Raw genomic sequence first — 25680 nt, 5'->3', positions numbered from 1 at the left:
GTATAACATTGTACTTTTTAAAAGATTTTATTTATTTGTCAGAAAGAGAGAGAAAGAGAGCACAAGCAGGTGGGGAGCAGCAAGCAGAGGGAGAAATAGGCTCCCTGCTGAGCCCGGAGCCAGATGTGAGACTCCATCCCAGGACCCTGTAAACATGAGTTGAGCCAAAGGCAGATTGAGTCTCCCAGGCTTTGCAACACTGTGTTAATAAAAGGTTAAAAAAAACCCAAACAAACCCCACATGATCAGGAAACAAACAAACAATAGTTTCAGGGGGAAAAAAAAGCCAACAAACTTTTGTTCAAAGCCAAAATAAGTTGATTATTAAAATTCTCAATGAACTAAGTATACACCTGAACTTTCTCAACCTGATGAAGGGCACATAAAAAACCTGCACCTAAAATCATACTTAGTGGTGAAAGATTAATGCTTTCCCCCCAAACTGACAATGAAACAAGGATGTCTGCTCATAATCACTTCCATGAAACATCATATTGGAGGTCCAGCTAGTGTTATAAGGCAAGATAAAAGAATCAAAGGCACATAAACTGGAAGGGAGGAAATAAGACTGTACCATCAGACAACATAATAATCTATGTAAATAATCTTATGAAATTTATAAAAAACCTCCAGAAGTGAGCGTAACTGGGTTGCAATGTACAAGTTCCCCCCCCAAAATCAAATGTATTTCTATGTATTCACAAATGACAATCTGAAAATGACATTAAGAAAATAATTCTGTTCCCAATAATGTTAAAAATCATAAAACAGAAAGGATTAAGTTTGACAGAAGAAGTGTAAGCTCTGAGCATTGAAAACTACAAACCATTGCTGGAAGAAATTGAAGGAGATTCAAATAAATGAGAGATATACCATTTATGAATTGAGACATTCAGTGTTAGCTTGGCAATTCTTCACAAATTCTTCTGCGTATTTGAGCAACACCATAATCTCCACAGTCCTTTTATTTAAAACAAATAAGAACAATGATCCCTAAATTTATGTGAAACTGGAAAGAATCTAGAATAGCCAAGATAATTGTGAAAAAGGAGAAAAAAGAAGAGTCACACTTTCAAGACTTAATATAAAAGCTAAAGGAATCTATAAAGTACAGCATTATCAGCAGGACAAACATACAGATCAATAGAACAGAATAAAGTCTAGAAATAAATCCTCACATTCATGCTAGTATAATAAAATATTAAAGTGCCACAAAACAATCCAAGAGGAAAGGACAGGTTTTATTTTTTCCCAACAAATAGCTCTAGAACAATGAAATACCCATATCCAACAAAATGCATTCAACTCTTACCTCACACCATCCACAAATGTGACCTTAAAATGATTTAGAGATCTAAATGCAGGAGCTGAAATTATACAACTTCTAAAAGAAAGCAGGAAAAAGTTTGTGACCCCGGGTCAGGCAGAGATTTCATAGATATAATACCAAAGTAATAATCCACATAAGAAAACACTGATAAATTGGACTTCATTAAAATTAAAAACTTCCATGCTTCAAAAGAAACCATTAAGAAAATGAAAAGTCATGCCACAGACTGGGAGAAAATATCTGCAAACCATATATCTTAGGAAAGACATGTAATCAGAATATATAAAGAACTTTAACAACATAATAAGAAGATAAATAGCCCAATAAATATTCAAATGGGCAAAATATTGAGTAGTCATGCTATCAAAGAAGATATATGAATGTTAATAAACACATGAGAATGTGGTAAACACATAAAAAATTGAGATATGTAAATTAAAATTACAAAAAAGTTATCATTATACAGACACTAGAATGACTGTAATTAAGACTACCGACTAGGGCAACAATGGGCAGAAACTGGAAACCTCATACATTACTAGTGGGGAATGTAAAATGGTATAGTTACTTTGGAAAACATTGTGGCAATTTCTTAACAATTTAAATTTATATTTGTCACATAAGTTGGCAGTATCACTCCTAGGTATCTCATCAAGAAAAACAAAAACATAGGCACATACAAACACTTACATCGAAGTGTTCACGGCAACATTACTTATGAATGTCAAAACCTGAAAACGACTCTAATGTCCATCCGTTTGTGAATGGATTTCAAAAAGTGGTAGATCCATATAATGGAACACTAACTACCCAGTGATAAAAAGAAACACACTGCTCACACATGCTTCAGCATGGGGGAATCACGGGAGCATTATGTTAGGTGAAAGACTATATATTGTTTGATTCCATTGATTGACTGATTGATTGAATTAAAGATTTATTTATTTATTTCCGAGAGAGAGAGAGAGAGAGAGAGAGAACATGCACAAGCGGGAGGGCAGAGGGAGAGAAAGACTCTTAAAGCGCATTCTGCGTTGAGCACGGAGCCCAATGCGAGCTTGATCTCACCACTGTGATGAGATCACTACCTGAGCAGAAGCCAACAGCCCAGCACTTAACCTAACCTACTGTGCCACCCAGGTGTCCCTGTGTGATTCCATTTATGAAAAATTTACAGAAAGGCAAAACTATCCAGAAAGCATCTTAGTGATTTTCCGGGGCTGAGACAATTTGAGATGATGGATATTCTAAGGATTACGGGGACTGTTACACACACAAAAAATACCATTTTAGTGAAACTTAATGATGTATATAATTTAAGTGGGTTAATTTTATGTTATATAAGTTACTTCACAGTAGTGTTAAAAATGAAATATACCCTCATAACCAAGATATTTAGAGCTAGACATTTGTGCGTATAATATATCATTTATAGTAAACACACTACCTATATTCATGCGTGTGCTCCTTAGGACCACAACATTTCTGGAAGTATATATTCAAAAAACATGTCTGCCTCTGAAAAAAGGACTGAAAGTCTGGGACAGGAAAGAGAATTATTTTTCACTGGATACCTCTTCAGACACTGTCTAAAAAAAAATTAAACCATGTATATTATTGCTTTAAAAACTAAAAATCCTCATAAATAATTAAAACAAAGAACCACAATTCTGATAGAAGGACCCAGGCATGTGACTCTACTCTTGAAGGTCTGTATGTATCTGAATGAGGCTATGAGCACTTAGGAGTAGCCTATAATAAGAGAAAGCAAAAGATGACCCCCAAATTTATATGAAAATGGAAAGAATCTAGAATAGCCAAAATAATTGTGAAAAATTTCATCACAAAAACCATGGTATTAGTTCCTTATAATTTCAGAGAGGATGAGTGCAAATTGTGGGAATTTGAAGAAACATGAGAGGTTTTTGACTAGAAGTACTTTAAGCATTACAGGGTACTACATTCTGCAGGTCTGCATCAGCCACAAAATAAAAACCAATTCCTAACCCTAACCATAAGCAAAATGCAAATAAAAGGTGACATCCCAGAGGATTAAAGGAGAGGTGGGAAAACTAGAGGGAAAAAAAGAGCAAGTATAGGGTTGTCTATCTGATAGTGGGCATTTATATATATATTAATGATTTCAAAGTACTTTTTCCTGCTATGCCATGCCTTTAAAAAGAAGTCATTATATAGGATATGTATCCAAATTTGCTTCTATGACTCATAGAATGGCTATACTATACAGTGATTTTCAGTATACCTTTTAATATCAAGAATCTGTTACAAAGATTTGCTTTTCAGCTGCATGCTACAAAGATATGGCTTTAATTAAGAATATTTGTTTTAATCTTACACAAGCAATGGGAGAAATTAAAATACATTGTCAATATTTAATTATAAAGATTCGAGTGCTATTCTGTAACAACGCCTTAAGAAGGTCAAATTTAAGACTTCTGCTATCATAATTTCCCTTTTTAATATAGGGACATAATACTTTGTGCAGTGTTGCTCAAAAAATGCCTAGTATTTGTCGTCCACTTTCACACAAGGAATCAATAATGTAAATACTTCCTTCAAGTGGAAACACCTGCAGTGAGGCCCAAATAAATCATAAAAGGTGCTTCTTTCAAGCTCTGACTGCTTTCCTTTGCATTTCAAACTGACAGGGTTTTCATGCTGTTTTTAGTGTTCTGAATGGACAATCACATATGTTGGCCACATGTGTGTTCTTCACGCCTGAGTTCCTCGAAGTGCTGCTACCTGTGCCCCACCCTTTCTAGAGCTTCGGGGCTCCTTTGTGCTCAACACACATTTCATGAACACCTACTGTGGGCCATTCGATATAAAGAACACGACCACCAGGTTAAGGAGTATTATCATCCCAATATAACAGACAAGGCTTCTGAGGCTCCTGGACTTTACGTGTCCCAAGTCCCAGAAAACCAGGACTTAGCCTGAGCCTTTTCTTTTATACTCTTTTCAAGTATCCTTCCTGTCTGTGGCCCTCCCCTCATTTCTCTCCCTAGTGTCACTGACAGTTAACAGCAAAGTAGCAGAGGAATGAAGGAGGGCTTCCACTTAGCCCCATTTCCTTCCCCTGAAGGTAGAAGGGAGGAAACCCCCAGGACTCAGAGTTCTTCCCACCCTCCTCACTGCTCCGATTTCTATAGTTCAGCCAGAACACCCAGCTTAGAACTTCAGCCCTAACTGGGTTCCATAACTTCCTTCCCAGGTCATGGAAGGCACCACGAGAAATTATTGCTGGAGGAGAACCTTCCTAGTGGAAGAAGTGTCCTAAGCATCCCTGTTCATGATTCTGAAAAGATTTTTCTGTGGCAACCAGTTCCCAAAGGTCCTTATGGGGATTACAAGACTACATTTGAACTTGGCAGGGGTTGAACCAGCTTCCACTTGCTAACTAGAATCCTAAGCACAATACAGAGCATTGACTAGATTGGAAGAACCTAGATTTCTTGATAAGACAATGGGAAACCAGTTTGGGATCTCTATAAGCAATATATAATGAACTTTTGGAATATAAACCAAATATATTTGCGGATTAGGCTTTACCCTCCAACTGCATACTAAGATACATTTGTAAGACAGAAAGCACTACTTTTACTGTGTTGAATATAAAATAGGAAGAAAATATATATTCTCAAAATTAAAACAAAACAAAACAAAACAAAACCACTGCTTCTAGACTCTTGTTTTTCTCTCCTATTCTTTGACTTTCATTTTTTAAAGTATGATTTCACTCATCTCTGGGGAAATTCCTTTTTTATGATAGTACTGTAACAGTCTTACTATTTTACGTGCATATTTTATTAGTGAGTCGTGTTTATCTTACCTCCTCGATGGATAATCAAAGAAGTCTCACTTCCAACAGGACAGTCCTTAAGTATATCCACTACTTCTGTATGGCTCAGGTTCTGTACATTCTGCTGGTTGATCTCAACAATGAGGTCGCCTTCACACAGGCCAGGGCATCCCTGAATGTCAAGTATTTGTTTCACCCGCTGTCCTGTAGGACTGTCGGCAATAGTGAAGCCAAAGCCCTGGGCCCCTTTCACAATGGTTAAGGTCATAAGTTCAGCTTGGGTGGCCCCAGATGAAGCCATAGACACATTGTCGTCATGGACGGGTGGTGGATACGTGCCATCTAGTTGACCATCAGCTGGCATTGAGTGCAAAGAATGAGGCGGCCGATCTGTTATATCTGGAACCGACTGTGAGGTCCGAGAAATGTATTCCAAGTATGTTTCATAGTTATGTCTTCCATTGACCATCACCGGAGGTGGCCTCTCCATTATTGCAAGGGGTGGCACCATGCTGTTAGCAGGATCTTCAGGATCAAAGGGCAAAGGGTAGCCACGACACAGTACCAGGTTGACACTCTGACCAATAGGAACAGACTGGAAAAGTTTGACTACATCTGCATGAGTATGTCCAAGGACACAAACTTCATTAATATAGACAATGACATCACCTGCAAGGAAAAAAGAAAGAGATTGACAACATGAGGTAAGTTCAATTAAAGTTGACATAGAGAAATGGAATTATTTATGAGACTAGTAAAAGAGGCACTCTGTTTCTCAGTAAGCAGGAAGGAAATCAATTAGAATAATATTTAAATTCACTGTAGGTGACTCAAGGTTACCAACAGGTCTGCCAACAAACACGATAATCAAATGATGAAAAAAAAAATGCTATGTGTTTATACTTGGAGCTCAGAAACAGCTTTGTGTTCAGAAAGAAAGGTTTGGAAGAATTTGGACCTTGAGGAAGCACACATTCTATGCTTCTTTTTCATCTTCATTTCCATCTTCAGTGCAATTCAGTTAATGGACTTTGCAAACTATTGAGAAGTGGTGGTCATAAGTTTTGTATTTAAAAGCCCTGGTACACGTTTTTTTTGGTCTAAGTTGACGAGTCAACTGCTATTTTTCTTTTTCATGGAAGAGGAAACATGTTGCCCATTTATTTTCTCCATCTATAGTAAGATGTGTTTACAAAGGCTCCATGTATGCATAAGTAAAGGTCAAGAGAACTAGTTCTGGGATCAGGGACCCAGGTCCATATCCTGGCTCTACTAATTAGCAGATATGTGATTGGGGCAAGTGACATGCCTACTTTGAGCCACCGTTCCTCATTTGTAAAGTTGTTGTGAGGATTAAATAAGATAATGCAGGGAAAGTGTTTGGTATTGTGTCTGACACATGGTGAGTGCCCAGTAAATGTGGACCACTACTAATATTACAATTGCCAAGCTCGGATGGAGGGGATTTGGGGCCCTAGCTTTCAAACAAGAGGCTGCCATAAACTCATCTTCTGATCTTAAATTAATTAATATTCCTATAGATCTTCTTGAATAAGGCATTTGTCCTCTCTCCCCAATGAATTATCGTAGAGTTACAGAAGCCCACTGGATAGAAGGTAACTTTAGGAAGTTAAAAATACCCTGAATATTAATTATTCATTATAAAATAAAAACTCTGAAAAACAATATTTCCTCCTTAAGATACAGTAAAAACACGCTTGAGATAATTGTTTAAAAATTTCAATTATGTATGAGTATCAATTTTATTTATAGAGAACTGTTCTATTATGAGTGGATATTTTTATTCTCACAAACCATAATATTTGAGAGTTGAACTTGCAAATTGGGATTCTGACTGACTACGCTGAGCAGTATATGAGGGATATAAAAGACATGTTTTCACAGACTGTCAAATGAGTAACTCAGCAGACGTTAATTTATTGGGGTAATTCTGAAGTGGGTAGAGTAAATGGCTAGGGATTTCATTCTGAGACATCTTTGCCCATCAGAATTGCAAACATCAAAAATGTAAAAACAGAGTTAAACTTTCAGAGTTAAATACTTTTTTAGCTTTTCTTAGGTGTCTGATATGAAATGATTACTTCACTCTATGCATTCTAAAATAAATAATTCTATGAATAAAACATTCTTGAGTAAAATACTTTCAACAACATAGACTCAGTTAACTAACATTCACTCCTCTCAAATGCTAGAGATCTGCTTGAAAGTGCTAAAGATATAAAGACAGAAAAGTCAAACAAACATTTTCTGGGATCCAGCTTAAGTGTGATTCTAGAAAATGTCACAGACGCCGTGATTGGTTAGATGGAACTTCACACTTCAATTATGTATATCAGAAAGGGTGTTGGTGTAATGGTGGATTTTGGAGCAGGACAAGGGTTGAGTTGGGATGAGCATCCTTTCTCTGGGACTGTGATTGTCAGCAGACCACGGCAAACGGGGTCTCTCTGGCATCATTTTTAATGGGTCTGTTGAAGTAGCTGATCCAGACACACTTTTTTCTTTTCTCCCTGCCTCTTCTACTTTTAAAGTTAGGATCATCTATTTTACACATTCCAAGGTTGAGAGAATAATAAATACCATGTACCACCGTCCAACTCAATGATAAGAACACTGAACATATGAGCTGTGGTCCCGGCTAGCACCTCTCTCCCACCTACTGCCCTCGCCAATTATAGTCACTGTCCTGCATTATTCACATGCATTTTGTTTTTATGACAATCTACGTACCTGTAAATAATGTCCCTAGGCAATATTTAATCCCTAAATAATAATAATCTCCCAAAGATGGCTTTGCACATTTTAAAATCATTGTAAATGGTATATATATTAATCTTCTGTAATTTCCTTCCAAATGTATTTGTGATACTTATCTATTTTTACCTCTAGTTCATTAATTTTCATTGCAACAGATTATTTTTGGATGGCTATATCACTATTTTATTAATATTTGTCCATTCTTATGTTAATAGATGCTTGGGTTCTTGTGAATTTTTGGCTACTAAAGATAATTCTGCTAATAATCTACTTCCATGGCCCTTGTGCACTTGCGGTGGAGTTTTTCTGAGGTATGGACCTTGGAGTTGAATTGCTGGGCCAAGACCACATGCTTCTTCAACTTCGTTCTATCATGGCAAATGGCTAGCAAAATAGGTCAAATTGATTTACACTCCCATTTCTGGTATATCAGAATTTTCATTGCTCCCTATCTGATACAATACTTGGCATTCTCAGACTTAATTTTCATTGCTCTAATGGGTGTGATCACGGTTTTAATTTGCATTTCCCTGACTGCTAGTGAGGGTGAGCATCTTTTCATATGTTTATTGGCCATTTGGGTTTCCTCTTTAGTATACCTCATTTCCTCATTTTTACCTATTTGGCTAGTCCTTAAAATTTTTTTTTTTTAAACAGATTGACTACTTTTCTGCCCATCTCCATTCTTGACCCAACATTTCTGGTAGGTTTGGGAGGCTGCATGGTACAGCTGACATTCCATGGGATAGGGCGTCAGAAAACTTTGGTCCGATTTCCAGCTCCATCACTTCCTAGCTGTGTGACTTTCAAAACTCACTTAAATCCTCTGTGACTCACATTCTTCACAATAATGAGGAACAATAATAATAGCAATGTATTGTTCTATGGGAAAAAACAAATGAGATTGTGCAGGTGACAAGGTCTGTAAGCTGCAAATTGTTATGCAAAGGATGACTGCTATTTTAGTAATTATTATCTGTCCTTGGTTATATCCTTCTATAAAAATCAGCACAGTCCCACCAGTTATTCCCACCATAGTCATAATCAAGGCTGAGTATGGGTTTCTGAGTGGGCAGATAAAAGACAGGAAGGCAACAAATGCCACTTTCCGCTAAGGCTTTCCCTAACTTTAAATACTGTTAACAAACTCCCCACCCCCCAAGCATGCTATGCCAGAAATTCATAGGAAAAAAGAACTAAGCTCTCAAGGTTCCCTGCCAGGTCTAGAGAGTAGTTATTTGAATTATAGTGATTAATGTTATCTATTTTTGAGTTTTAATGTGATCTTGCTATTTAGAAACAGAATGAGAACTATTTGTGGTTCTTGTAAGACTGCCTTTTAAAATTTATGGATATTTTCCATTCAGAGCAATTTTTCAAGTCATCAAGCAAGCAGTGATAAAGCGGTATCTTTATGGAGCTACGCAGAAGCTTTCTGAATGTGAAAGATCTGTGGTCAGTTATCACAGGATTAAAACTAACAACTTGACAGTGCTCAACGGCTCACTTAAAAATGTGTATATAGATGCCTAGACATTGTGTCATCCCACAACTGTAGATGGATTTGTAAGCAAACATTTGCCTGTTCAGATAGTACTAATTGGGTAGGATATTTATAGATTGTGCTGTATGAATGTCACTTATATGTTGTGAAATAAAAATATGAACCACCTGGTACATGCCATCTGATGGTGCCATGCCAAGTCTTAGGATAGACTGGGCTTCAGAATACACAGAGAGAGAGAGAGAGAGAGAGAGACATCATTAGGAAAACTGGCTCTAGCTCAAGCACCGTTGGCCTATTTAAGAGGGAGAATTGGGAAAAGAGTCACTTGATCTCTCCCCCTCTCAATTTATTCTTTTATAAAATGGGAATTAAAATATCTCCTCCATTTCCTCTTTCACACGGCTACTGTGAGAATGAGATCATGCTTGTGAAAACACTTTTAATTTTACCAAGGAAGGGCTCTCCATAAAAATAAAATGGTGCTTTTCTTTCGGAAGCCAAGCACACATTTTTAGTGCCATCTAGCCTGCAAGTTTACACTGTTGCCTGTGTGGCCATTCACTTTAGGCCCTATTGGGGCCAGATGTTTTGAGACCACTGACCTTGGGCCTCTGGGTCAGATTTGGAGTGACTGATGAGCTTGGAGTCTCCAGCAGAGCTGGTCTCATAAGGACCCGATTCCCAATGAAGAGATTTCAAAGTGACAGTGAAGGAGAGTCAGGCTGATGAAGCAGAAGTTGAAAACTGCTGGCCTGTATGAAAGCACATGCTAAGCTAACTGGTCTCTCTCTTAGTCATGGGAATCAAAATACACTACCGGATACCTCTTGGGTACTTCATTATTTTGGATAAAGCAGGGCACTTTTCATAAAGCACTGCTTCAAGTGCAGTTATTTTTATACTTCTTTCTTCTGCTCCCACATTTGTTGAGTCACGGTGGTGTGCAGAGGCTTCCTTTTTAGCCTCTCTCACTTACCTCCTGCTGTCTACCTTCATTAGCCACCATCTTGGACGAGACTAGAATTGCTCCCTTCACATTCCATTTTCATCCCGTAGCCTCCTCCGTTAAGCTCAAACGACTCAACCTTTAGATGTGCTGGTTAACGCTCTTTACTAGCAGGCTTTCCAGCTTATTTTTGTCTTCACCACCCAGTAAGTTCCCATTCTTGTGGCGCCTGTTTCTTAACTGCTCACAATTTACAACTTGCTCCTTGCCTTTTACTTGAATTCTGCTATTCCTCTCCCCTCAGGGGCACTTCCTTTCTGGGTGTAATTCCATCCCAAATGATTCATCCTTTCCTTCATTTTTTTTCAAAGATATCTCCTATTATTCCTGCTCCGATTGCTATAATCTCATGTTTGTCAGTACAAATTCACCTCTGACTTTATTCCTTTGTGGGATTTTTCTACCTATTCCAAGTTACCTCCCACAAAATTTATAGAGTGATATTACTATGTTTGGAACTCTTCAGGTATTTAGAATATATTTGTATTGAATAAAGGACAGAAAGATTTAATCAGAGGAAAACTGGAATAGATTACATAGCTGACCTTGCTGCCTTCATTGTTTCAGAATTGTGTTTTTGCCAAGTCATCTACATTTTTTTGCTAAAAGAAAAAAAAATCTCACCCACTACTCCCATCCCACCAATTACATGCACTCTACATTGAAAAATTATTATTTTTTGATGTTTGTCTCTAGCCAATAAGATTCAACTGACCTGTCATTCTTTTCTGAATCTTATATTTATGTTTTTTATAATAATAATCATATAAATCTTATTGTAATAGGAAATTTTATTATAATACTGAATATTCATTCTCTTTCTATTCTACAGTTCCCCCAAACATAATAAATTGTGACATATACTTGTGAGGGTGTGCTACTCAAGACTTCAATTAAATTGAAAATAACTGCCCTTAATATAGTTTATTCTCCAAAGGGAAGCATCGTGTTGTACCAGACGCACGAAGAGCCTTGAGTATTTCTCTCTAGACCTTTCTCACTTTGTGACATTGCAGACTATGCAGAAATGCCAAAAACAAATACTCAGATTATGAAGGTATAAGAGGTAGCACAAAATGCCTTCATCAGAAGAGCCTTAGTTTATTAATTCTGATATGCTACCTTTTAAGTCACATTGTGAATGAAAATGAAGTGAATTGAGCCATAGCACTAAAAGAAGGTTCTGAGAATGTTTTATTTATTTATTTTTTAACATTCTAAAACCAAGTGTGGCCTATGGAGAGAGCACTGACTTGGGTGTCAAGAGATTTATGTCTTTATGCTAGGTATGTTAGTAATCAGTGCTGTCAACACATCTCTGGGTCTTATCCCTCATTTATTCATTAATTTATTCAACAAATATTTACTATACTCAACTACTACTGTGACTCAGGCACAGTGTTATAAAAAGAGAAGACTGAACCAGATGATCTATAAGGTAGTTTTTTTTACCCTGAAATTCTGACAAAGGCTCTGGATCTACCTCTTAGCTATGTCTGCAATGGGTTCCTTCCTTTCTTTTCCTATTTCCACCATCTGAGGTCAGGACCTTACCATCTATTGTAGGAACTTCTGCAACACTTTTTTTTAGCTGGCCTTCCTGATGTCATAGCAGAAAAGACAAGGGAAAGAGGAAAGGGAAGTTTAGTATAGGACATGATACAGTGAGCCTACGGGGTTATGGAGTTCCCTAATCCTACTCCATACAGAACTTTAGGAGTACATGGGATTCTTAATAAAAACCTCTCCTCGGGTATCATGCTTAGCGAAATAAGTCAATCAGAGAAAGACAACTATCATATGATCTCCCTGATATGAGGAAGTGGTGATGCAACATGGGGGCTTAAGTGGGTAGGAGAAGAATAAATGAAACAAGATGGGATTGGAAGGAAGACAAACCATAAGTGACTCTTAATCTCACAAAACAAACTGAGGGTTGCTGGGGGGAGGGGGATTAGGAGAAGGGGGGTGGGGTTATGGACATTGAGGAGGGTATGTGCTACGGTGAGTGCTGTGAAGTGTGTAAACCTGGCGATTCACAGACCTGTACCCCTGGGGATAAAAATACATTATATGTTTATTAAAAAACAACAACAACAACACCAACACCAACAAAACCCTCCTCTGGTCAGTATTGGCTCATGAACCAAGAGAGTATAAAGTATTGTCCTGGTCAAAGACATGAGTGTCACTGGCGGCAAAGCACTGGTCCTGCCTTCTACCTGCTTCCCTGGCAACTCATCTTCTCTATTTCCTGAGTTATTTTTCCTACTTAACATCCTTCAGTGCCTGTTCATAGACAGAGAATAGAGTCCAAATAGTCTAGCACAGCATATAAGGCTCTTGGTCTATATTTTCATTAACTCCTGCCTCTTTCCAAACGAGTCTGTGCCTCAGTTGCCCAAGCTCACAGCCATGCCCCTGGATGTGCTCTGTTCTTTCCAACCTCCTGCTTCTCTCCAGCTTGTCCCCACTAACAAAGGCCTAGTTACCCTTGGAGATGGGTCTCACCTTTCTGACCTTCTTTCTGGCCACTTCCTATTGTTGACTATTAATTACTTCTCCCTGTGTGCTAGTCTTCCTGACAGCTTAGCTCGTCAACCCACTTACCCACACTAACAGCACCTCAAATACCTGTAATCATAGTGACTTAGAAAATTTAATACACATAATATTTATCTGGCATTTACAAACCTCAGTTTGCCTAGCTATATCAAATAGGCATTGTTACCTATACTTTATACATAGGAAAACCGAGCCTAGAAGTTACATAACTTCTCTGAAGTCACTCTGATAATTAGGTGAAATTTAAAAATCGAACTCCAGACTGCCACAGAAATGTTAAGAATTTACAACAGTCCAGGACATATGTTGACTCGAGGACTCTTTTGTGCACCTGAGATCCTATCAGGATGAACACTGGACAAAATATTAATCCTGAATATGAAAACAGAGATGAACTGCAACATTCTTTTGATTAAGTTAATGGAGGAAAGTGGTAAAGCCAATATTGCAAACAGGGGAATCCACCAATAATTCAGTGAAATTCCTGCAGCCCCCCAAAATAGGCTGCTTGGAAGGAGGCTTTGAGAAGGCTGAGGCAGAGCTGACAGGGCACCGCCACCCCTCAAACTCATGAACCATCCCGCAACATCAGCACTGGCATAAATTATTTCAATAGCCGTGTGATCTTGGACAAGCAATTTCACTTTCATCCATCTAGTTACTGTTCATGTAAAATGGAAAAGCCAGAAAAACATCATGTGGAAGGCGCAGCTTTAAGAGTATCTACATCTTGTGGGAATGTGGAGAGCTCTCCTATGAGGTAACTGGGAAACTTCTGTAGTGCCGTTAAACAGGTAAGTGACAAGCTTCTGGGGGCCTGCCCCAGGGTTCCTTGATCTTCTACAAAAGCAGGGAGTGATTACAACACCCTAACTGTGGGCAAAAGGATACCAAAATGTTGGCATAGCCCCTTATTTCCCAAAAGAATGAAATACTTCTTTTTTTTTTTAATTTTTTTAATGATTTTATTCGTTTATTTGACAGAGAGAGATTACAAGTAGGCAGAGAGGGATCCAAAGAAAGAGGGGGAAGCAGACTCCCTGCTGAGCAGAGAGCCTGATGTAGGGCTTGATCCCAGGACTCTGAGATCATGTCATGACCTGAGCCGAAGGCAGAGGCTTTAACCCACTGAACCACCCAGGTGCCCCAAGAATGAAAGACTTCTTAATCAAATTTTATAATTTCATTTCTGTGACCCGGTGCAGATGCCTAATTAAAAGCTTGGTTAAAAAAAAAAATTATGCCTAATCAGCACACATTCAACAATTATTCACTGGCAGATGTGAATTAGTCCAGCGACCTATTTACATTTCCTTTGTGTTTGGCATTGTGTGGTAAGATAAATTTAAATACTTGCATTTTACTTTGTTGGAAAGGAGAAAGAAAAGGAAATTTAAAGGCATTGATTATTTGCTGATTGGGCAAAGATGAACAACAATTCAGTTAAAGCTATAAGTAAAGACGCAAAAAGAAAGCATAAAATACCATTTTCTGCAAAGCTTCAAAGAGCAGAGGCTTTTTAAATAGCTTGCTCACTTTAACTCAGTAACATGAAATGGTCAGTGAACCTGTCATTTCTCTAAAACAATATAATGAATTTTAAACAGAGAAAAGACAAATATGTTGTCAGAGGGATCCTATAAAATGAAAATGGGTTCTTGCATCTAAAGAGAGCTTATGATTTCACGGAAAGAAAAAAAAACAAAAGAATTAAAAAATATACTTTAAAGCCTTGACAAAATGAAAGTTGATGAAAGTAAGGTAAAAATGGAACGAGTCCTCATCCTCTCCCGTGTGTTAGAGATACACACGAGGGCAAAAGCGTCGCACAATCACGCTCAACCACACACAACCCCCTCTGAAAATTCAAACACAGAAGTACCTTGTAGGGAAGAGTCATTTCATATGGACAGTAAGCAACTTGCATGCTTACTTTCAAATAGCGTTAAGGGTATTCCTGAATGAGAATGAGTCTTTTTTTTTTTTTTTTACATAAATGGCTCCTTGGGGCCAATGTGGCAGGAGCATCCCTATCTTCTGAACTTACTCCAACACAGTATCAAAAGGTTATAAAGCCTCCCCTGGCATGACGGAGGACAGCTGGCTGGAGGGAGCCAGGAATATGCGTGGACATGCTTTCCAACAGTTTACTCAACCCACAGCTGTGGACAGCCAGCCATTCTGACTGAGCAAGAAAAATGAGTAACAAGAAGAGACGGAAAGGCCTGGGACATCCGTCTCATTGCAGACTGCTGCCTTCTGCCAAATGGTTTCAAAGGTTTGCGACCTGCCCGATGGACCAACACATGCTTTTAAGAAGGTAGAAGCAGTGTTTTTTAGTCAAAGGAAAGTAGAATTTAGTTTTTGATACTGTGAAATTGACAGTAGAAGACGGGGGAAAATAACCTATTTCAAGATGCCAGATAACACTTTGCGACGTTGTTCCCTTGCATTGCGCTTGGGAAAAAAAAAACAACAAAAAAACACAAAGAAAGAATATCTGCTCCAGGGTGAGCTGGGTGCTGTCTCTGGCATCCAGACTGAAGGTGGGGGATGTGTATTTTGGGGGGCTTTTCAGCCAAGGAAGCTCTCACCCCTAGATCTGTATCACCCTGTATAGTATTTCTGGAATGTGCTCTGGCTGGTGCTTTTGCTGGGAGCCAATCAACAATCCCTAACTGGTACTGGAACATTAGAGGCTGTTGATCTCCTCCTTTACTCCCCTCGTGTGAAAAACTGCAGAGCCCCTGCTGCTTTGCTGAAATGAGGGCTGCCAGAATATTTCTCCCATATGGACTTCTGAACTGCTGTAGCATTAAGCTGCCGAGCTTCATAAAATGGCTGGCAGAGAGAACGAATGCACCATGCTAAAAATGCGAGTGTATGCGGCATACACACGGGTCCAAGGCTTGATGAGAGAGCCCTTCTAACTTGTTAAGAGGAAAACAGACTTGGCAGATGTGAGTCTTCACTGACAGACTTTGATCGTTCAAACTTGGACGCTTTTATTTCCAATTTCAGTTTCTGAAAGAGCAATATTTTATACAAGTATCAAGAAGTCAGTCTGCTCGTGGGGCCATATACACCAAAGATTGCCAATTAAAAATGCCTCTAACACATGGCAAAGGGGAGGAGAAAATTTTGTCTTGGCTGCACTAAACATTTGGCATCCAGAGAAAGATAGTTACTATCTCTTTGATTTATGTGGAGAGAAGGGGGAAATCAATATGGTATCTTCTAATATCAGACATCTAAGACTTCCTCCATTGGGTGTGAATCTCCCCATGACCCTCTCTGTGCCAGACGCTGTACCCAGACTCTTTTGCGGATGAACAATGTCACTAGTCCAGGAGTTTCAGGAAAATATGCAGCAATTGCCCTGCAGATAATGGGAGATTATTCTATTCTCAGATACAACAGACAAATGGCACAGAGAAAAACAATATAATCCCCTGCTGTTCCCAATGTTACAATTATTACACCATACTGAAATTGATTGGAATAAGTTAGCAGAGAATCGTCCTCAAAGATTTTATTGTATTTTTTTTTTAAAGATTTAATTATTTATTTTTGAGAAAGAGAGAGAGAATGAGTGTTCTCCTGAGGGCACATGATGGGTGGGGGAGGGGGGCAAAGGTAGAGGGAGAAGGAGAGAACTGGCCTCCCTATGGAGTGTGGAACCTGACTGGGGCTTAATCCTGGGCTTGAGATCATGACCTGAGTGGAAATCAAGAGTAGGACCTTTCCTCAAAGATTTTAAACTGTCCCTCCCTCTACCACCACCACTGAACATACATCTATGTGAATAGATTCAGGTTTCTTTGTTATTTTGCTCACTCAAGGTTACACTACATTTTATGTTCCAGTCAAATACAGTTAATGATAAAGTCAGAAACAATGAAAATTTCTTGCTTTCTAAACTCAAATCTAGTAATAATTTTATAATTATAGTGTTAGCACTTTGCGTTATTTCGAGTTTTTGCAAGTCAGAGTAAAATGCAAGAATCATAACCCCACAGTCCCAGATTAATCAAATGAAAAGTAAAAGTTTTACAGAGCCTCTTGATTTTTTTGGTTCAGATAATGCAAAAACAGTCCATTGAATCCTTTCTACTGAAAAAATACAGTTTTTGAGGTCACAGAGCAATGACCAAATTCACTAATAATAATAGCTACTGTTTATGTGCTAAGAACAGTAAAACTTTGTGCCAAAAACTCTGCGAAGCCCATTAGGGATTTAATTACATTTAATCTTTGAGATAACCTGATGGAGAATATTCTATCCCCATTTTGTAGAAGTGGTCGTAGCTTAAAGACACTAAGTACCATATTTGCAAAGTAGCAGAGCTGTGTCAATCCCCAGGTCTGGGGTTACCTTCAAGCCTGTGTGCTAACTATATTTATATAACTTGGTTATATAAATTATATAAATTTATATAACTTGGTTATATAAATTTATCAAATTTCAAGATTCATTTGATCTATTTATTTGGTACTTCTTTTTTTTTTTTCTTCTAAGATTTGTTTTATTTATTGTGGAGAGAGAGATTGAGTGTAGGCCTGAATGAGTGAGTGCTGGGGGAGGGGCAAAGGGGGAGGGAGACAAACAGATTCCTCCTGTTGCTGAGCACTTGCCCTGGGGGCTAGATCCCAGGAGCCAGAGATCCTGACCTGACCTGAAATCAAGAGTCAGAGCTGTTCAACCCACTGACCCACCCAGGAGCCCCGGCATTTCTTAAGACTTAGACTACAATTTAATCACTTGGAATTTTGTTTACCTAATTTCACATTTTGACTGCCTGCACTCAATAGCTATTTTGGCATAATGCACATCCATGATATTTTATGATGACACATTAGTCTAGTTTTTATATACAACTTGTAGCCTGCATAGAGAAATCACCCAAATATACAATTACCTATATTTGAATGGGCTAGTCAGCTGCCCAAGTGTAAAGGAAGTACATCAGAACAAAAGACAGACAAAATAACAAGCAACAAAAGAGGACCATTGGGGGATATAACTTGGAGATCATAAACATCTAATAAATACAGGAAAAAAAGAACAAAAATAGTTTAAGGTATTTTACGAGATGTTTAAGCTTTGAAAATCTGGCTTTCAAAAATCCCAAACGATAGAACTAGTAGGAACAAGACTATGTATCCCAATTAACTGAAATTAGGATGGATAATTTGAATGGACCCAAGTATGGGTGGGGCAATTAGCTCATTAGCTGACATCTAGAACATAGGAAGCATATTTAGTTGTTGCTGCCTTTTTTTGGTACATTTTATTTTCTATTTTAGTTACACAGACATGCTAACTTTTCTACATAAACAATAATCAATGATTGTTGAAGGCATGTAATTGTAAACCATTTCCATTTTGACTTCTACTCAGGAAACTGACACAGAGAAAGCATAAAGTTACACTTGATATCCATAATTACTGGCCTATGGAAGCAAGAGATCTAAGAATTTAGTCAATGAATAATACAAAAATACAGTCAGGAGATTATAAATATTTATTACTACATCAAAAATCTGCTAGTCAATCTTTCAATAATTCCTTCAGCCTAAAATACTTGAGTCAGGATATTGGAAAAAATATTAATTAAAATTCAGACTTAGCTCTGAAAGGATAAGAAATTGGAACTTTATCACAGATTCTCTGCTATGAACTGTCTTTATCTAATTTTTGTCTTAATTTTATTTTTCCCTGTGGGTTTGATTATAGGTTCTTAAGTTTATTCACCTACTAAATATGCAATTATCATGTTAAATCTGACAAGACATTTACCTGCTTTGTGAAGAAAGATTAAAGCAAAGAGGCAGAATTTTGTTTTTTTTAATAAATGCAAAGCAAATACTAAAATAAACTTCAGTACTTATTTCACTTAATTAAATATTTTTCTTTGTTTGGCCAAAATATTCTTATAGAGTCTTCACTAATTTTTTAAGTCAGAAAAGATGCACTAAAACTATTTTTTAACAGTAACTTTACTAACTACGGTTGATTGACTCAGTATGTATAAAAGATAATTATAGTTATGACATATCTTGTATATCCTGTGTATACAAAATATACATCTTTATTTTCAATACCTAACAAACTAGAGAAATACTTAAAATATTAACTTTGTTGTCTGTGAGAATGGTCATATCATTGGCGTGAGTAAAAATTCCTTGCAGGAGAGAAGGTAAGTAATGATTTGGTAAACTCTAGTGGAGAGGGGTACTTGTAAACCCAGAGGTGAGGGGCTAGAGATACAAATTTTGGAGTCAGGACCATAGAGACCAAGGCCCTAAGCTTTTACTTCCTAGTTTCTTTTGTTCTTTCTCTATGGATTTTGTATTTAAAATGATTTTTCAATTTCAATGCTTTCATTAAGCAGCAATTAATTAGTTCTTCTATTTTCACTAATTTAACTATTAATGAGAGTTTTTAATCAGCATGGATTAACCAGTGTCACATTAGGTTAATGTATTTTTAATCATAATACAACAATTTTGATGTTTTAGTATGGATGCAAAAATAAATAAATATGTAGTATGCATACAAAAATATGGGGTTACATGCTCTGGGAAGGGTCCAGCAGATACGAAGATGAGTCAGGTATAGTCCCTAGCCTGAAAATACTATTAACTATAACTCCAGCTGGCAAAACTAGCATATAGTTATCATGGATAAATGAATGATTTTTTTCAGTATTTTGGTGAAATATTAAAAATAAGCAGTGCCCACTGAAGTATCAAACAAAACAAAATTTAAAGGAGAGAGAGAGAGAGAGAAATGTTTATCCTTTCTTTGTGGGTAATGTACAAAACAGCCATTCTTATTTCTCGTTGATCTAGTGGGTATCCAGTACAGGATCAACGCAGAGTAAGGGATCAAGAAAACTTGCTGAAGGCTAAGATTCGTAGCCATGCGTATCTTAAAAAATGTATGAACTATCCAAAGAAGAGCTGTCTGAAAGCAAGTTTGGGAAATGGTGCTTGCTAGAGAGGGGCACTTCCAAGGAAGTACCAATTGAAGGAGGATGGAGATTGGGGTGGTGGTCAGTGACTGGGGCAGGGAACGTGACGGGGAGGTGATCTCACACTATTGTATGAGCTGACTTTCACTTTTTCACTTCTTAATACAGCATAAACCTTGCACAAAGTTATACTCTGAATTGATCACAGTTCTTCAGTTGTGGGATTATTTTTCCTAGTGACTCAGATTGTGGCATCACACATCTCAGTTAAACACAAAGATATAGATCATGTTGGGGCGCCTGGGTGGCTCAGTGGGTTAAGCCTCTGCCTTCGGCTCAGGTCATATCTCAGGATGCCTGGATCAAGCTCCTCATCAGGCTGTCTGCTCAGCAGGGAGCCTGCTTCCCTTCCCCCAACTCCCGCCTGCCTCTCTGCCTCCTTGTGATCTCTCTCTCAAATAAATAAATAAAATCTTAAAAAAAAAAAAAAAGATATAGATCATGTCAGAATAATTTAGACTTGATACAGTCAAAAACTATTTGCCTAGGGGGTGGTTATAGTCATCCCAAGAGGACAGACTGGTTTGTCTGATCTATGGCTTTGTGGGTAAGTGTGGCAAACCATGCTGGGTACTGTGTGTGTGTGTGTGTGTGTGCGCGCACGCGCGCACGCACGCACACAAACTTGTATTTGAATTCTTCTCTTATTCTCTCAGGGTTTTAGACTCAATTTTATTTTGCTTTCTGTTAAATGTTACACATTTATTGCACTGTGCCACTGAGACATTATTTTAATGTTGGGTTAAACATTTGGTTATTTTCAGGTGAAAGATGAAAAAATAATTGTTCTTGAGTTTTAGCATGCAGAAAAGGTTACATTTTTAATCAACTTCCCCTATTTATGGTCTACTAATGTGAATTAAATACACTAAATAGCCATTGGCTTTTAAAATATCCCTTTAACTGAGGTCTTCTGGGTTACTCTGCTGGAAAAGATTTATTGTTTTTAGGACTACTGCAGATACTATGAACTATAGCAGTAACCACTTTGGAATAGACATGAATTCTGTAGGAGACGCTGATCCATGATTTAATCAATCATCTGAGTAAAACTCAAGCTAGACCATGATCCTATAAAAGAATTGCATTGCCATTCTCTCCCCTGTGAGCTTGGAGGGTATTGCTTTTATAAAATTTAAAACATCCTTTCAGAAAAATACAAAATTTAAAGTCATTTATCACAGACATGACATGCTAATGAGGACGTTTTAAAGCAGTGGTCAGGCAACTCAGCCACCATGCACTTCATAATTTATAGGTATATTTTATTTATTCAGGTTAATAAAGGATGTGTTTGACATATTATCAGACTGACCTTGTTTCTTGGCAAATACTGTCTTCAAGTCTCTGGAGCTAATTCCATTGCCAGCCATTCCTTTCAAGGGCGGCTTGTTATTATTCTCTTGGGAACAATTAACAGACTGTCGTACAGAATAACATGTACTTTGTTCTGAAATTCTTTATTGAAAAAGGCCCCCAAAATAAAGTGGTTTCAAATTTTGACTCTTCAGACTCTTAATGTGAGAACTTTTTTCTGTACTTACATTTTAGAATGTTCAAATATTATGCCAACACACTGGGCTAAGGAAATAATTTTAAGAGGAAATATAGATCAATATCTTAAAGCTAGGTTTCAGCTTAACCTTCTACGTTATTTCCCTTGATGTCTACTTTGCTAGATAATGAGATGTGATGCTCAATTTGATATAAGCATTGGTCAAATCATTGTAAAAGATACATTTTCATTTAATATTTGGGAATTAGTAAGGTTGCAAATCAAACAGAGGTATTATAGATTCCCACCCCCCCTTTTTTTTAATCAACAAGGCTTAAAATCGACAGGATTTTCTAGCTAAATATTCTAATTGATCTAGCTTTATCAGATCATTTTGCATTATTTTATTTTAGAATACAATTTCATTTAGGACACAAGAGCCTGTTAAAGGGATTCTATAAAATGAATTTGTTTAGTACTTCAGCACAGAGGCTGATTAGGAATTGTATACAGAAAATTATATATCACAAAGTCTAAGTATAGTCTAAGGCAAGGGTTAGCAAACTTTCTTCTGGAAAGAGCCAGAGAGTAAATACTTTTGGTTTAAAGGCTATATGATCTCTGTAGCAACTACTCAGCTCTGCCATTATAGCACAAAACCAGTCACAGACAACACGTGAATGAATGAGTTTGGCTGTTGCAATAAAACTTTATTTACAAAGCCAGGCAGTGGGCCAGATTTGCCCAGGTTGTCATAGTTTGCCAACCTTTGACCTAAGGGTAGGTCATGGCACAATATATAACATCGCTCATGAGGCTTTGGAAAGAATTTAGAGATCCCAGGTGGTATCAGAACCAAGAGGGGTAAATTAAAGTTAGAGTGTGTCAGCCACCAAATGAGTTTAAGTCATAAGGACACTAATTATAAAGTTGTCCCAGCACCATAATGTATACGCTTTATAGTTTATGTAATACTTTTCCACAAATCATCTTTTCCCAGGAAGATTATTATGTCTACTTTATAGAATGGGTATTTTATAGAATAGATAAATTACTCTGAATAATGATTGTTGCTCAAAGCCATTAAATGATACTAGACTCATACACTGTGATGCCAAGTATTCCCAGTTTATTCTCTTTAAAGAACTCCATGAGAAATCTTTAAGAAATGAGAGTGAGTGGGAGAAATCCTGGAGCATGAAAGCCAGGCAAGTGGTCCATTTTTTCAAAGGAGAAAATGATTCTAGAAATCATAAATAGGTAAGTAAGACTTATTAGTCTTTTAGAACAGATTATTAGAAGAATTGTTCATGAACACTTAATAAGAAATGAACAATTATTAGCAGCCAGCATGGGCTGACAAAAAAATAAAGCATTCTTAGTTAATAAATAACTCAGTTTTTAAGACAATTCCGCAGACACTGAGCATTGTGAGTTAAAAAGATGTCTAACCAAAAAATCCTTGTTGGAGAAATATTGCCTGGAAAATACCTCAGGATAGTTTATAGGTTTTTTTTTTTTTTTTAAAAAACAGTTTATTGAGGTACGAGTGACATGCAAAAAATGGTATGTATTTAATGTATACAAGATGATGAGTCTGGAAAGAAGTATACACCTGTGAAACCATCCCCACATTCTATCCTTTGTATCTATCCATGGTCTCCAAATGTCTTCTCCTTATTTATTATTTTTGTTTATAGGAAATTGTTTGTTATTATTTCTTTTATGGTAAGAACATTTAACATAAGTTCTACTCTATTAGCAAATTTTTAAGTATACAATACAGTATTGTTAATGATAAGCTCTATGCTCTACTGTAGATCTTGTCTTGTGTAACTGAAACTTTGAATGCTTTGGTTAATCTCTCTCCCTTTTCCCCTCCCTCACTGGCAACTACTATTTTTTTTATTAGTTTTTTGAATAGCAGAACCCACATAAATTGATAAATGGATTAAAATCACCATGCCATTGAACTCTAAGTGTGACTGCATTTAATGTGTGTGTGTATGTATCTATTTATCTATCATCCATAGATCATACTTGAATGAATAACAAGAAAGTATGTTCATTAAGTATGTAAATTATAAGACTGGGAGAAGTGAATAAAAATTAGAAAAGATCTTAGATTTGAAAATGCAGACTGAAACCAGCAGATAAAATGGAATAGGTATAGATATAAAAAGTTGAGCTTAGATTTTTTAAAAAAATGAAAAGAAGTGGAAAAAATGACACCCCAGTGAGTCCTTGAGGGACATCAGGTAAAGGTCACATGGAAGGAGATTTCAATTCAATTTAAGGAATAACACTGAGCGGCTATGACTCTGCCATCCCAGAAGAAACCATGTCACATGGCAGGGCGGCGGGAAGAGCCTCAGAGATTTAGAGCAGTGTTTGCTAACATTTCCGTTCGCACAAATCCCCTGGGGATCTTGTTAAAAAGCAACTCCTGATCCAGTCAGCCTGGGGTGGGACTTGAGATTCTGTTTTTCTACTAAGCTCGAGAGATGCCACGGTGGTGGTCCATGACTGTCCACCATTCGTGTGGCAAGGCTTTCCGGAAAGGACTTAGAAGTCCTACAGACCCAGCTCCCCCACCTACAGCTGAGTGTCCTTAGAACGTGTCCCTGTCCAATCTTTGTGACCTATTTAAAGGGAGATAGTAATACCTACATCTCACAGGACTCTTTATCCTCATAGGAGGATTAAATACGCTTATACAGGCTGGCACACAGTAAGGACATAATAGGCATCAGCTCCCCTCCATCTTCACTGCCTCATCATTAGACACATTTGAACTGAGGTGGGATGAGCATCTTTCAAGAGTTCTGAGAGGTTTCTGCATTTTGCAGGTCTCATATAGACAATATGAAGCTGAAGTCCAAGACCCTTCCCCAGCCTTTCCTGTCTTGAACTCTAAAGAAGCAGAGTTCGGTATTCACTATTAACTGCAACTTCATTCCCACTTCCCCTCACCTCCCACCCCTGAAATTTGTCTGTTTGAGGGGGGATTTGAGAGTTGATCATAGGGCAATAGACCTCAGGCTTAGTGAGGAGCTGTTTCCTCCTCCACAAGGGAGACAGTCACCCCGAATCCCACTGACTACCTGCGCCTGCAGCGTCACGTGTCAGGGCACTGGGCATTGCTACACTTTGCCCTCGCCAGGGGACCGTTCTGCTTCCAGGTTAAATTCCCAGAAGACATCCTGAAGCTTCCAGCTCACCATTTTTCAGCTGGTGTGTAGGGCTGCTGTACCCCTTTAGCTGTTAGTGTGAGGCAAGTCCTATACTTTTCAGCATTTCATCTACTGATAGTAGTTAAGCACTATCTCTTCAGATAATGACAGCCCCTGCCACTGGAGCCAAAAGAGCAAGAATTTTATCTGTATTCTGTCTGTGCTCAATTAAACTACAACCATAGTCTTAATGGAACACTCTGGACACAGACACACGCACACACACACACACACACACATGCATGCGCACGTTCGCACACACACACACGATGACAAAATGACTGACTTTCTCCCCACCCAGAGGGATGCCCAAGGGACCACGGGTCAGGTTCCGTTCTGCTGACTCATGCATATCCATCTGGATCCTGGCTTGTCTCTTCTTCCTCTCTCATCGCAGCTAAAATGCCCTGAGGGTCATTTAATTTAGGCTGTAATTCACCTGGTTGCTGCAGGCTTAATCCTGATGTTCAGCCTGGGCTCTCTTGCTGACTAAATGTACTTTTTAAGAGCCAGTTTCTAGTTCTCTTTTGACATTTTAAAACTGAAAAAGGGCCGATTCTATTTGAAAATAATTAGAGAACTGTGTAGTTTTATCTTTAAATTGCTATCCAGTCTAGGCTACTCTGTCCCTGGGAACTTTTGACAAATATTCCTTTATTCGTGTGTCCACTCCTCCCTGCTCTACCCCCTCAGTGTCTAGGCTAGGGAAAGTGGAGCTCCTTTTTTCCGGAGAAAACCTCATTTCCTGTCGTGAAAAGCTGGTCAGGCTTATTTGGCCAGAAGTCAATGAGATGTACTGATCAGTCTTTTGCTGGTCTTCTGAAGTGCTATAGTCTCTTTACATACATTTTCCCTAGTTGATTCAGGCATGGTTTTTCAGACAGAAGGGAATAACAGAGTTTACTG

General features: G+C 37.9%; 1 protein-coding gene across 9 annotated transcripts in view; it reads right to left on the bottom strand.

Moving 5' to 3' along the window:
* The window catches only part of MAGI2 (membrane associated guanylate kinase, WW and PDZ domain containing 2), a 1346145-nt gene that overhangs the window by 242369 nt on the left and 1078096 nt on the right, over positions 1-25680 (bottom strand). For all 9 annotated transcript variants that reach the window (XM_082691818.1, XM_082691817.1, XM_082691819.1 and 6 more), the window contains one exon: positions 5184-5822. In XM_082691818.1, coding sequence (XP_082547944.1) covers positions 5184-5822 — 639 coding nt within the window. The remainder of the gene's footprint in view (positions 1-5183; positions 5823-25680) is intronic.

The sequence above is a fragment of the Mustela nivalis genome (assembly GCF_964662115.1).
Source record: "Mustela nivalis genome assembly, chromosome: 12".
In the NCBI taxonomy this organism is placed as follows: Eukaryota; Metazoa; Chordata; class Mammalia; order Carnivora; family Mustelidae; genus Mustela; species Mustela nivalis.
The sequence above is the reverse complement of the archived record's forward strand: the minus strand, read 5'-3'. Positions and strand labels throughout refer to the sequence as shown.